The sequence below is a fragment of the Lepidothrix coronata genome, unplaced genomic scaffold (assembly GCF_001604755.1).
Source record: "Lepidothrix coronata isolate B3197 unplaced genomic scaffold, Lepidothrix_coronata-1.0 Scaffold93, whole genome shotgun sequence".
Lineage (NCBI taxonomy): Eukaryota > Metazoa > Chordata > Aves > Passeriformes > Pipridae > Lepidothrix > Lepidothrix coronata.
The window spans coordinates 3058293-3071766 of record NW_016690273.1 but is presented as its reverse complement, the minus strand read 5'-3'; the positions used below and the strand labels follow the sequence as shown (position 1 = coordinate 3071766).

The 13474-nt window shown below is 40.9% G+C and overlaps 1 protein-coding gene across 2 annotated transcripts in view; it reads right to left on the bottom strand.

The window, feature by feature from the left end:
- Positions 1-12911, bottom strand: part of EPHA3 (EPH receptor A3) — a 213433-nt gene extending 200522 nt beyond the window's left edge. For both annotated transcript variants that reach the window (XM_017821891.1, XM_017821893.1), the window contains exon 1: positions 12803-12911. In XM_017821891.1, coding sequence (XP_017677380.1) covers positions 12803-12911 — 109 coding nt within the window. The remainder of the gene's footprint in view (positions 1-12802) is intronic.
- Positions 12912-13474: the final 563 nt, after the last annotated feature.

The window sequence follows — 13474 nt, the reverse complement described above, 5'->3', positions numbered from 1 at the left end:
TTCCCATCTTGTAATTAACTCACTTTAAAACTAGTGGTAATTCTGAGGGAAAATTTACTGGTATTAAAATACTTCAGTGCTATTAAATTTGAGCAATCATGACTTCTTACTCTGAAAATCAGTGCCTTGGTCCTCCTGTACAACAGTCTTGCTCACCCTACTGTACAATGCAGCTATTTCTGCCAAGTTGCAGCACACAGGCAAAGTGCCAGTTCAGTTAAGAACATTTCTTCTTAAAAACAAATTTGTTCTCTAAAAAGAGAATATTTGTTCTCTTTTTAGAAACTCTCTCCTGCTTGATTCTTCTGGCCATGTGCAATTGCAAGAGAAAGCATTATCAGTTCTCTCAAGGTGGATTTCTGCCTAGGGAGGGTAAAAACGACTCTCTTTCCAACAAGTGGAGGAGGGATGTGGATGCAAAATGCAAAGCTCTCTCATTCTCCTTCTCATGGTATCAAGCAGAAGATGAATGAGTGCTTGGGTGGAATTTGACACACAGGCCCACTCATGCTACCTGAAACTGCTTCCAGACTGAAAACTGAGGCTCACTAACAGCAGGTTTCATAGGAGTAATGTCAGTGACAGAAAAAGAACAGTAACACAAGATTCCTGAATAGAGTTTGAAAGCAGTAGCATTTCCAGAAATACTTGGAGTAACAACTGCTACAATGAACTGAACTCAGTACAAACACCTTCCTCAAGAAACAAAAATAAACAAACGAATGTTGTGCCAGGTAGAACCATGCCCCAAAATCCCTTTCACTGTCTAAGAAATGAGGAGGAAAGCCTGCTAGGAGACATTATCTTGCAACTTGCAATATCTAAAGTACTGTCTACAAACAACTTCACCAAAGCATTTCCAAATCACATTCTATACCAAGAAACTACAGAGCAACAAACAATGACATAAGATACACAAAATATTTTTTCTTCAACTAATTAACATTTCCCATTAGAAGTTAAAAAAACCCCCGAGACGCAAGAAACCGCCATCATTTCATCTTTTCCTGTTTGGCATCAAACTGTCAGTTTAGAAATGCACTAGTCAGTTATTAAGAAAATGCCAACAAATGGGAAAAAATAAATTTGCTGTGCAACCTAAAAAATAAATTTTAAAAAATGGTGAGTGTCCATAATTGAAACATGCCATAATCCTGAGCAGCAGAGAAAATACTCTGTGGCAGGAAGTCCACTAAAGCTTGGTTTTGGGGTGGGACAGAGTGGAGTCAGTGCAAACCCTGATGTACATTTTTGGAATGGTGAATCCTTCCCAGCAAGGGGGACTTAGACCTGGATTTTCATCTACCTCTGAGTACAGATCGGAGTCTTCTCAAATTCCCATTCCCCCAGCAGTGGCAGATCACCTTTGTGTCTTTGGATTATTCTGAGGCTGGAAGAAACACCTACAGACAGACAGGAGGGGCTCAGGTGAGGCCAAAGTTGCACCTTGGTGCAACTCTAATTGCCAAAGAGGATCAGCCCTCACACTGATGTGGCTGAAATCATGCTGAAATTTGCTAAGGCTGACCAAGCAATCTTTAGGAACAGACAACAAATAAAAAGGGTGACCAACAGTGAAGCCTGGTTTTAAGTAGCTTCAATTTGCTGCTTGTCCAATAACAGAAGTCAAGTCTCCTGTGATTTTGTGGTCCTGCATTTCCACTCAAATGTTTTAGTGAAGATGTTATCACTGCTCAGAAGGAAATGACCTTGGAACACCAGAGATGATCCAGGTCCCCATTTATTAACACTGCTTTGTCTCCCTCAAGCCTAGGACACCCTAGGAAGCAAAGACTCCTAAAGTCTCCTAAAAACAGCCACTAGAAATTTGTCGCAAGTACCCAGTCCAGATGCCAACAGTTTGGCCCATTTACCACACAACCCTTTTCCAAATGTGAGATTTCTGCTACAGCTCAAAGCCAGACTACAGTTCTTCAGAGAGGCACAACACTGTGGGGTCTGCACTTTCAACCCTTCTTGCCTGGGCCATTTTACTGTACAATACAAATATGATTTTGTGCAGAACATTTCAAATTTGGCAACTGTCATGTGTAATCTGGGGTTAAATTGCTGACTGAAGAACTCCACGAGGGTAGGAGCAAGAGATGAGCAAACAAGGGAAAACCAAAACTAATTAAAAACCAGTTGCTCCAATACTTAACACAGGAGTGTTCAGAAAAGCCTGGACAGTCCAAGTCTCCATTATTTTCATTTAGATGTTCATTAAATAACTGTTTCCAAAGTTAGGAGATTTTTCTACAAATATTATATGAAAAGACAAATGATTAGCAATATATGTCAAGTTACTCTACAGAATATTGCTTCTATAGAACATACAAGCTTACAACATCAATTCTGGCAAATTCTAATTTTATGGTAGTTTCCCCCAGCTTTTGAAGGGGAAGAATTTAATTTTCCTCACAGACTTTACTCTTCTCAAACACACTCCCCAAGAGTGTCTGAGGCCAGATTTAGTTACCTCAGCTTTTCCTGCAGCTGAAAAACAAAGCAGCCAAAGAAAGAACCTCACTACAAGTTCCTCTCAAAAGGCTGCCACGAAGGAGGGAATGCAGGACAGCAACAAGCAACGCAGGAATGCCAATAAATAAAAGCATGGATTATAAACTGGAAAACCAGAGCCATTCCAGAGGCTCTATGGCTGCATAGCAGCCCCTTTCCCTGTTCACAGCACGGATTTTGGTGCTGCTGGGGATGGGTGGCACTCCCCTGCCACCTTCACAGGCATCAGGCCACACCAGCTGGCAGCCTCATCTCTCTGTGAACCTCAGCCCTGCCACCTTGGCCCTCATCACCTGCACTCAGTGCCAAGGGGAAACTCTGCCATGGTCTGCCTCCTAAGTACAAAGCCTGAGCATGGAGAAGGGACACCACCATCCCAGGTCTCCCAAACAGACAGAACAAGGACAGTCAGGCCCAAAAATAAAAGCCTGAGATGAGAGGTTGCAAAGAGAAAATATGCAGAACTGCACTGTCCCTTGGCAGAGAACAGAAAACAAACATCGCTAGAAACATCCAGAGCGTTCATGGAACACCAAAAGTTGTTTCCCTCACCTGACTGTGGCACCTTGCAGGAGCTGTTCTTGTTACTGTAAAGAGAAGACAAAGACAAGCCATTTCTGCTCCAGTGACGACATATGAACCAGCAGGTCTTTCTGCAGGAGGACACTCTGCAGCTCTTTTTGCACCTTTACATTGCTTTTTCTCAGGATACCTGTCTGTGTTATGTTGACAACCATCCATCCATCCTCATGGATGAACACAGGCAAAACAGATTTTATTTCTTTTTTATTAGTTTGAAACATGAGAGTTCTCCTGATATTGTTCAAGTGGCACAAAGCTCAATTTCCAAGTATGCAAAAACATATGACTGGTAGTGGGCTGGAATGCAATGTTTATCAAAGGGGCCTAATAAGGTTTTGGTTTTATTAGGCTATTTCCTGTAAGTTGATATGTGCCAGTTCTTTTCATTAAGACAAGGATATAAAAATTAAAAATGGATTAACTTAATGGGTTCCAAATTACTGTGATGCTTTTGCTTCTTTGCATTTTTTTTAAACAGTTCCAACTGGTCCTTTTCCAGTACTTCCTACAAAAGGTAAGAGGCATAAAGCCTTTAGATACCTGAATTAGTTTAGCTAAACTCCCATTCAAAACCAAATCCTACTAATCTCATTCTACTCCACCACTCTGGCATTAAATCTGATATCAGTGAGGCATTGTGTTAATCATGGAAATGCAAGATTGGAGCTACTGTGTTGAAGGGAGTTTAAGCTCCAAAACCCAAGTTTAACTTTCTCAGGGGAAAAAAAAATAGCAGAAACTATGGATGAGATTCTGTTACCTAAACCCAGAATAGAAGTGGGTCTCTTCCAGGATGTGTCATATTTGTCAGTCTTGTTGGGTGCCCAAACTCTGAGTCACATAAATGGCACCACATGTGCTGTCTAGCCAAAACTCAACAGCAAACGTTACTCAGATAATTTTAATAAGTTCTAAAGCACTTCTCAAGCACATCTAACACTTTTTACTTCTTTGCTCCTACTCCCCTGGGGAAAAAATAATTTTCAGTATTCACTAGTTTTACAGAATTGAGCTCTCTGAAGGTCTGATAGATCTGGGGTCTACCAGAGCGTGGCAAAGATCTCCCTTGGGGAGGTTTCCAGCAACTCAGAAGGGAAAATAAATATTGCATCATAATGTCCCAAGTTCACTTAAGGTAAACTGAGAATTCCATGCCTAGTATGGCATGCTCTAGACACCAAAAGTGTCCCAGAAAAGACTCTTGGGCAGCCACAACACCCATGACTGAAAGTTCCTAAGTTCCCACAAGTTTTACTGCAGTTCAAACGTATTCAAGGACCTGAAATCAACAAAAATCACAGCAAATTATCAATACCCCTTCGAGGACAGACATTTTTGAGACGAGGACCAGAGCACAAGTCCAGGAAATGACTATTCATTTGTTAAAAAGGCTGTGATATCCCCCAAGTGAATCAGCTGGCAGCAAGCCACAACCCATAAAAAAATTTGCTTTTAAGAAACTCTTTGCATGGGGCACAAAAAACAAATTCTTGCAAGGGAAGAGAGTTGGGTTTGGTTTTGTGAGTTTGAAACACAGAAATTAAGACTTGTAAAAAAAAAAATCAGAGAATCATGAAGTACTACATTTGGAAAGCCACATACTCAGGTGTGCCCTGATAGTTTTGTCAAGCTTTTCTTCTCTACTCCCATGAATCAAGAGCTCCAGCTGGAATGGACTAGGAAATGCTTGGGTCCTTACATGGCTACTCCACAGATAAAATAAACCCACAAACCCCCCCATGGTGCAAACTGGGGGAGTAAAATGCCAATAGCATAAGAAATCTCCTCAAATGTCATGCTGAGAAAATCAAGATGCTAAAACCACTTTTATTTTCCAATACAGTGATGTCACCAACATGTTTCCATTGTTTGCCAGGTTAACAGAATTTATGGAGGTAATTAATGCAGAACATGTGTGCTGAGCTATCCATATGAAAAATGGAATTGCCCTGACTTCATTTGCTGCCTTTGCAACCAAAACCCTGGTAACATCTTTTTTCACTATTTCCATATGTGAGAAATACAAATATTTATAACAAAGGTAAATGACTAAATGACTGCTCTATTCCCATCCACCCACAAGCCACTTTTTCTTCTGCTTCCATTACCTTCCCACAAAGGGCTCAGGTTTCCATTATGTGCCACAAACTAAGCATGTTCCTCATGCTTTTTCTCCAGAATTTCTNTGCTTATTCTTCTGCTTCCATTACCTTCCCACAAAGGGCTCAGGTTTCCATTATGTGCCACAAACTAAGCATGTTCCTCATGCTTTTTCTCCAGAATTTCTTTCCTTAGTTAGCACAGACAACTTCTGTTTCAGTTTCTTGAATGGAAAGAATTCCAGCTTTGACCCAGCTTCCAGGACCAAGGCAACCAACTAACTATGGAAAAGCAATGCCATTAAACATGTAATTCTTTCCTTTGTCTTTTCTTCTGGACATCTACAGGATCAAACTATCCCCCTTCTGGTAAATAGTATTTAGTAATGGCTGAATGTTGTTTTGCAGGGCAAGGCTATTGGCATCTCAGAACCTGTTTCTATATAAAGGCCTTAAGTCAGTGTTCTCCATAACTGGTCATGAACATGAAGGTTGGACAGACATAACTTGGTTTGCCTTTTTTTTTTTTTGCTTCTTTTGTTTTCTATTTTCTTTTTTCCCCTTCTTTTCTTTTTTTTTCTTTTTTTTTTTCTTTTTTTTCCTGTTTTAAAGAAAGCACACCTAGAGAAAGACTAAATAGAATGGTAAAAATGCACCCTGTCTTAACTGCAGCCTCTGTGTAAATTCAGCACTGGTAAATCATAGTCCTGAAGCTTACTAATGTAAACAGAACTAAGACTTTCAGGGAGGCAAGGAATTTCTTAATTTGTGTTTTGCTCAGTCTTCAAATCACTGTCAGCATTGAATGCTGAGTTTCTAACACTGTCATTAATCGGAAAACATTTGGATTTTAGTCTGATTTTTCTAAGATTCAGATCCGACTTTCATTTCATCTCTGCCTATTTATTCTCTTACTTTAATCCTTCTCTCTCCTTCCAAAAGAGATCTCTCAAAAAATCCAGCACAGCAAACCCCCTCTAGCTGCCTTTTAATTATCACAAACTAAATCAAGAAACCCCTTGTCCCTCATTGCTATTTGTTACTGCACAAAGCTTGTGGGAAGCTCACCACGGACCAAAACATACTTTTTGTGCTTTAATTACAGTTTATTTAAATAGTAACTCGCCACTCGTAGATTTTCTACAAAGCCCTCCAATCCTAGGCACCAATTTAAGAGTTTTAGTTTTTAAATACTGTCCTATACTTTAGCATTTATTTATTGCTAAAAAAAAAAAAAGACACCAATGCAATGCAAATCTTTCTATCCAAACATGGATATAAAACAGTAAGAGAAACCAGCTGGAAACAAAAAAAAGTGCCATTCCCACACCTTATTACACTAAACTGCCCTGACTGAACCTTAACATTCAACCTATTGTTCACTTAATTGCTAGCAAGTTTCAAGGACTGTTCGTTTGGTCTGCTATTCTTCTTTCATCAATATTTTTCCAGTAGATTAATGGGATTTTCTTCCATATTTTGCCTGAAACAGCAGGACACAGTAGTTTAATGCAAAAAAAAAAAGGAGAGTGGCACAACCGTTTCTGCTTGCAGTGTGTCTCATTTAATAATGTCTCTGTAAATTTAAGCCTCTACGTGCTGGTGTTTCATTCAGGCTCCCCGTCACTCTGGCAGGCTGGAACTTTTCTGTCACCATCTCAAGGTTGCTTTCAGGCAAGATTATCTTTACTTCTATATCTTTATTTCTTTCATTCATTCACTGTAGAAATTTGAAAGGAACTTTCAGTCTGAGAGACTGAATTTTAATCTCACATCCGTTTCATGCTGAAAAAAATGAGCACTTACACTGCAAAATAAGGACTTGCACTCGGATTTATCAAGCCCTAAGAAACCAAGAAGCACAAGACTGCTGCTGGGGAATACAATCCTAACCCCACAAATTGCCACCACGCTCTGTTTCCAAAATTACACCACTGGGAGTTCATATCTTATCTTCTGAATTAACCTATTTTCTTTTAAAAGTTTTGATTCTTGTTTAAAACAGTTTGAATATTATTTAAAAAAAAAAAGCTACTGCTCTAAAGTGTTTATGGAAATAAGGGTTATATCGATGCAGTGAATTTTTAGCAAAATGGATCAATCACTTAACAGTAGTCATATGCATTTGTAAACAAAAAATTCTTCCATTTCACTGTATCATTTCTTATGGCAAGGCTTTTCCTTGTCATAAGTATATTTTCAACAATGCTTCAACAAATACAACAATACATTCGCAAAAGAAAGGAAACATTTTATTCCAGAAAAAAACAACTCTTTGCAGGCTGGAATTATCTTTTAGAAAGGCAGGGAGCTATTGAAAGCCCTCTGAAGTTTTATCTAACACATCTGGACAAGTCCAGCTAATTTTGCACTTTAGGGTATCAAAGTGACTTTCTGTGTTTCAGTATCAGCTCCTCTGAGTTGAGCTTTGAACTTCACCAAAAGTAAGGATATGATTATTGCTCCAGGGTTTTTTGTTTGGTTGTGGGGTTTTTGTTGTTGTTGTTTTATTTCTTTATTTTTTTTTCTACAGAAAAATCAAACAGCAGCTCCAAAGCAGTGGTACTGACATGAATTACAGGTATCTCATGGAACTAACTCAGGCTCTGCATAAAAATCTACACAGTGCTGTTGTATCTGGTAACAGCTCTGTAGTGACCCTCACTGGTGATAAAATCCAGAGCTCTGCAAATAAGAAAATGAACACCTGCATCCGTATTTCTAAACTTTCATCAAGTGGGGATTACAAGAACAAGAGCAATTACATAAACTCCTAGAGGAAAACTTACTTTTGATTCTGTTTGAAAACTTGTAAGTATACTAATAGCAATTTCCCTAACACCAGCAGACAATAATTTAAAGAAAAAATAAATTAAAGCTAATTTGTATATCCCCCCAGATGGGAATGAAAAAATTAGGTTCAATCTCAATGCACTCCTGATGTGCAAAGATTTTATGTAAATAACTGTTAAACTTAGTTGAGCCTATTATCTGTTTCATGCTCTCCCTTCTGGTGGTGCCTCTGAAGCCTCATTTCCTGAGGCTGAGAGGACAGAAGAGTTCGAACCCGTTCCTGTGCCCTGACTGCTTTGCTGGGTAGCAAATACATTGCATCCAAATTAACTGCAATAAGAATTAATTGCTGTGTCCAATTTGCACATCTTTTTGTGTTTCAAACATCTGCTTTAAGTCTGGTATAGCATATGTAGTGATTTATTTTTTTTATACACTATATTGAAATCCGCAGTAAGACTTTCAAGAGAAAGTCCAGTGACAAACAGAAAAGGAAATAAATGATTCTGTGTGTTGCAGCCTACTATCAAAAATGTTGACAGAAAATGATGAATTTACTCAGCTTCTCCTGTTGCGCAGGGTTTTAAAACCATCATGGTGTGAATTTAAAAATGTGTATTATTTGTCTAATCATACAGTTTAGGATTAAGCACAGAAGCTTTGAATACGATATAGCTGTATGAAAAACAGTCCTTTAGCCCCCCATGACTTTGAGTTTTGTGAAACTAAATTTTAAAAGGTATCACACTAAGACTTTTATCCCTACTTTTAACTTCTTTTGCAGATAAAAACTCAAGCCAGAGGCACCAGCAGGAATTGTGTCATGAGAAATGAAGACTTACCCTGACCTAATGATACCTGACACACAGCAAAGCAAGATTTGTAAAAAGCATTTCCCTGTGCAACCCCTTTTGATTCCATTGAAAAGTTCCCAGCATTGACAGCCTTTCCCAAAATTACACGCAAGATTTAGTCAGGCATTTTGCTCCATGTGCAAGCATCACATTTTTCAAAACCACACCAAGAGCTGACATTATTACAAAGGCACAGTAAACTGTCTTTTGCAACTTTAAGTGTTAACAGAGACCAGCTCAGATAAAATGCTGTATTTAATTGCATAGTTATGCAAAGTTCTGAGATGGCAATCAATGAAAAAAGGATGAAACTGCATCTGCAAATCCAGTACAGACTGAAAAGAGAGGCTGATTGGAACCTTTTTACTGTAAACCAAAACTATTTGAAACCAAGTACTGTAAGCAGATTTACGTATTGATCTTTTGGTAGCTGTGTTCAGAAGAAATTAATTTTATGCTAGATTGAGAGGTTACAAGAAGTTTCCTGTCTGCACAGTCAAAATATTGTTGAAGCAATTCAGGTTGTCAGTAAAAGCTTAAACAAATTTGCTGATAATCCTGTTAATGACCTAGGTCAAGTGTTAACTGTTGTGGGTTATAAAACAGTGAAATTAAGGTTGCTGGTACCCTCAGGCAGGCAATATAGTTACAGAAGAGACCGAGGAAAAATTATTAAATTAAAGAACAATAAAATTAATTTGATCTCTTGATACTGTAGGAATTATTCAGAAAAAAATTGCATCCTTCTAAGGAAAAAACCACAACCCTCACTAAGCGGAAAATGGAAGAGGAAAACGTGCTTTCTGTGCACCTAGGTGGTTCAGTTTCCAACTTCAAACTGAAAAAAAGTTGGATGTCAAATCTTCCTGACATTTTCCTGCCTCCTGTGCACCTTCCCAGTGCACACAGATAAATCTGAACTTCACAGAACCCTCCTGAGCTCCTGTGACTGTGCAGGTAAAATTCACGCAGCTTTTTGAGGAGCATGGCAGAGAGTTTGAAAAATAAATTCAGTGCAAAATGTTACATTCCGTCAAGAAAAAAACTCTAAATAAAACTTGTCTGGGATGAAGTAAATTAACAAAAACTCAAGCACTCCAAGAAAAAGAGAAAAAAGGACTGCACTGAACACCACAAAATGAAAGAAGCCAACAACTTGCCTTCAGTCCCTCTTTCATTCTTTCCTCCCTTCATCCCATCCACTCCCATTGCAGTATTAGGACTAACTCAGACAGTCATCAGTTTTAATAATCAATTGCAAAAGTAAACTAAATTTATATTTAAAAAAGAGAATTATTTCTTTCAAATAAAATAAATTTAGGAAATATTTCTGATAGCTCTGAACACGCTCTTGTAATGTGCCTACTGCAACATTTACATCCCCTAGAAGTTAGACAAAGCTACATAAACACACCAAAAGATTAGTTCCATCTTTTTTAAAAACAATCTATGAGGAGAATTTCAACAATAGCTTTAATATAAAATATAGGGAAAATAGGTATACATTTTTATCTAAACACCTTTATTAACAGTCTCTGTCCAAAATATACCTTTTTTCATTCTCAATGGTGAAGAAAGGAAACTTTTCTAAATACCCCAGAGAAATGCAGAAACATCTATCTCTAGTTTTGAGAGGAAATTTCTGGTAAGAACAGCAGGAAAGTAACTGTAGTGATTAGAAAAAAATTATTTAATACAGAGAAACATCATCTTCTGACATGATTTAGAGCTGCATGCTAGCACTTGTTCATCAAATTAGTGGGTCAGCAAATCATAATAATTCAGATTTCTAAATTCACATGATCAGCCTAAATACACTGTAAATAGATAAAAGAATTACTGAGCTTTCCTAAACAGGGGTAAAAAAAAAATTAAAAGAAAAAAAAAAGAAAAAAAAAAAGAAAAAAAGAAAAAAAAAAAAGAAAAGAAAGCCCTTTAAAAGTTGATTTCTTTTTTAAAAGAAACTGTCAGTATTCCCGGTTTTGAGAGGCACAGCAAAACAGATGCTTCAAAAAAAGTAACCATGCAAAAGCAGGTTACTCTTCTGGTAACTGCATTTATACTGTTGTTTTCACCATCTATTTTGAAAATATTGCTCATATTGTACAAGCTCTTGAAGCTGAAAAGAGAGAATGGAAGCAGTATTTGCTCAAAGCTGACTTGGACAAGTGTGTTTAACGTGCATTCCCTATGATACCAATTTTTTTCCCCTCCTTTCTCAATTCTCAGTGCCAGTGACTTTAAACACAGAAACAAAGTGGTTCTTTTCTTTTTTTTTTTTTTTTACAAACTCGAAGGCTCTAATATCTTTTTGGCTTAGTTAGTCTCAGTTTACAGAGTGTGCCTGACTGCCACTGCGATGGAGGCAGAGCTGCTCCACTGACTGACAGAACTACAACCATTCCCAAAAAGCTTTTAATAAGACAACAGTAACCCCTACTAACACTCTTGTTTTCATTTCTGAAAATAATTTGTAAGAGATGACAATATTTACAAAATAACATATATCCGGGGGGCTTAAAAGTGACTATTGAAAGCACACTGTTTTAAATAAGCACTGTATATAAAACAAATTTCCATAAAACACACAAACAGATGACATTGCTCTTCTACTATAATGGTACCATGATTACTTCCTACCAACGAAACCAACTGATTAAAGATTACCGAGGACTTGTAAAGTTTTCATCTTTTTATTCTATCTCTTTCCCCCCCCCCAGAAATCATTTAAAGTTGTTATCTCACCGCCTTATCCCACAAGCATCCAGAATATCAATAAGTACATCAGCATTACTTGTACAGAGAAATAATTGCTCTAACAGCTTTGATATCTGCTTCTCTGCACAAACACTACAGCTTGAGAAGGTGCAAGTTTTACATGGTTGTTGGATGCTAGAAGTTCTTTACAACCTTTGGCCTCTAGATTTTATCCCTAAAGATAATTACACTGGACATCCTGGTCAAGCCAAGTGCCCTCACTGTGCAAGTAAGCAAAAACTCAATTTATTTTTTTTTTTTATAATAGGAGAAAGTCAGTTTTAATTATTGGTTTAAGTATTTAAATAATTTTTTTCAGTGTCTAGTTGTCATTTTTTTCCCCTGAAACATAACATGCATTTTCAGCAAATGTCATCTTATAAACTAGCACAGCAAAAGAGAACAAAATCCACTCATGCTTGGTTTCTGCAAATTCACACACGACATACACGCGCACAATTTCAGCGCATTAATACGAGTTGATAAAAATCTGATACAAATAACACAAATAACACCATCTGATACAAAACCGCTATACGGGACCAAGAGGAGGTTTTACAGGGGAGCCAGCTTCGATTCTTTTTCTGTATTAATTAAAAGTTTTGAAAGGCAGGACGACTAATGCAACCACATGCGAAAGGGCTCACAGGCTTGCGGGGTGAGGGACACGGGGGCCACCCTTTAGCCTTTACAGCCGGTTCCTACCGCTGTAAGCTCTCAGCTGTTGGAGGATGGAGCAGGAGGGCACCTGCCGGGGCTGGGATGCTCCGGCTCCCCCTACGCGGTGGCACCGCGGCCGCTCCCGGCGCTGCCCCTTTCCCTCCCCGCCCTCTGCCCACCTCGCCTCCGGGCTCCTCGCTGCCCATCGCCCCCGCTGCCGGAGGAGCCGGGGGGCGCCACAGGCTGCCCTGCCCTCGCCAGCTTTCCTCGGGGGGCGGGTGGGGCGGCCGCGCACCTCCCGCACGGCGAGCCCGGCGGTCCCGGGGGCGAGGGGGGGATGCCACCCGGGACCACCTTAAGGGCGAGCGGGAACGGGGAATAACAGATCAAAAAGAATTAAAATAAATAGGAAAGGGTGGATGGAGGGACGGGAGAGCAAGAGGAAAAGGGGGAATGGAGGAAAGGGAGAGCAAGAGGACAGTGGGGATGGAGGGAGAGTGAGGAAGAAACGGGTGACCCGGTCGTGCCGCGGCTCACCTTCGTTGCCGGGGCGGGCGCTCAGACGCGCGGCAGCGCCGCGGGCAGCACGGAGCAGCAGCAGCAGCAGGAGCAGCAGGAGCAGCGGCGGCGGGCGGCGGCGGTCCATGTCCATGTCGGCAGGCAGAGCCGCATGTCTCCGCGCCGCATGCCACCGCTCCGCGCCGCCGCTGGGACCGGGAGCGGGGCCGGGAGCAGGAGCAGGGCCGGGACCATGCCCCGCGCCCGCCTTCGCGCTGCGCCCGGGAGGGGCCGCCCCCGCCCGGCCCCGCCGCCGCCACCGCCCCGGGCCCGGCGCCGCCCCCGCCCCGCTCCGCCCACCCGCGGGGGGCGATCCGGGCGGGGGGAAGGCGGCGGTGGAGCGGTGCGGGTCGCGGTGCGTGCGCGGCGCGGGGACAGGGGCGGATAGCGGATCCCGGGCTGAGTCTGCCCGCCCCCACCGTGTGCCCGCAAGGATGCCCAGGCACACGCGGCACGTAGCGGGGTCGCTGCCAGAGGCGGTGGCACGAGTCACGTAACTCGGAAGCCTCGGGTGGGTGCTTTAGCCGGCTATCATGTCCAATTACCGGCCTTTCCCTAGAATGAATGCGACTGCAAAGTAGCGGTGAAACCCTTCGGAGTTTGAGGCTGCAGCCATAGCTGGCTTGCTAGAAAAATGCAGATTCTATCGTT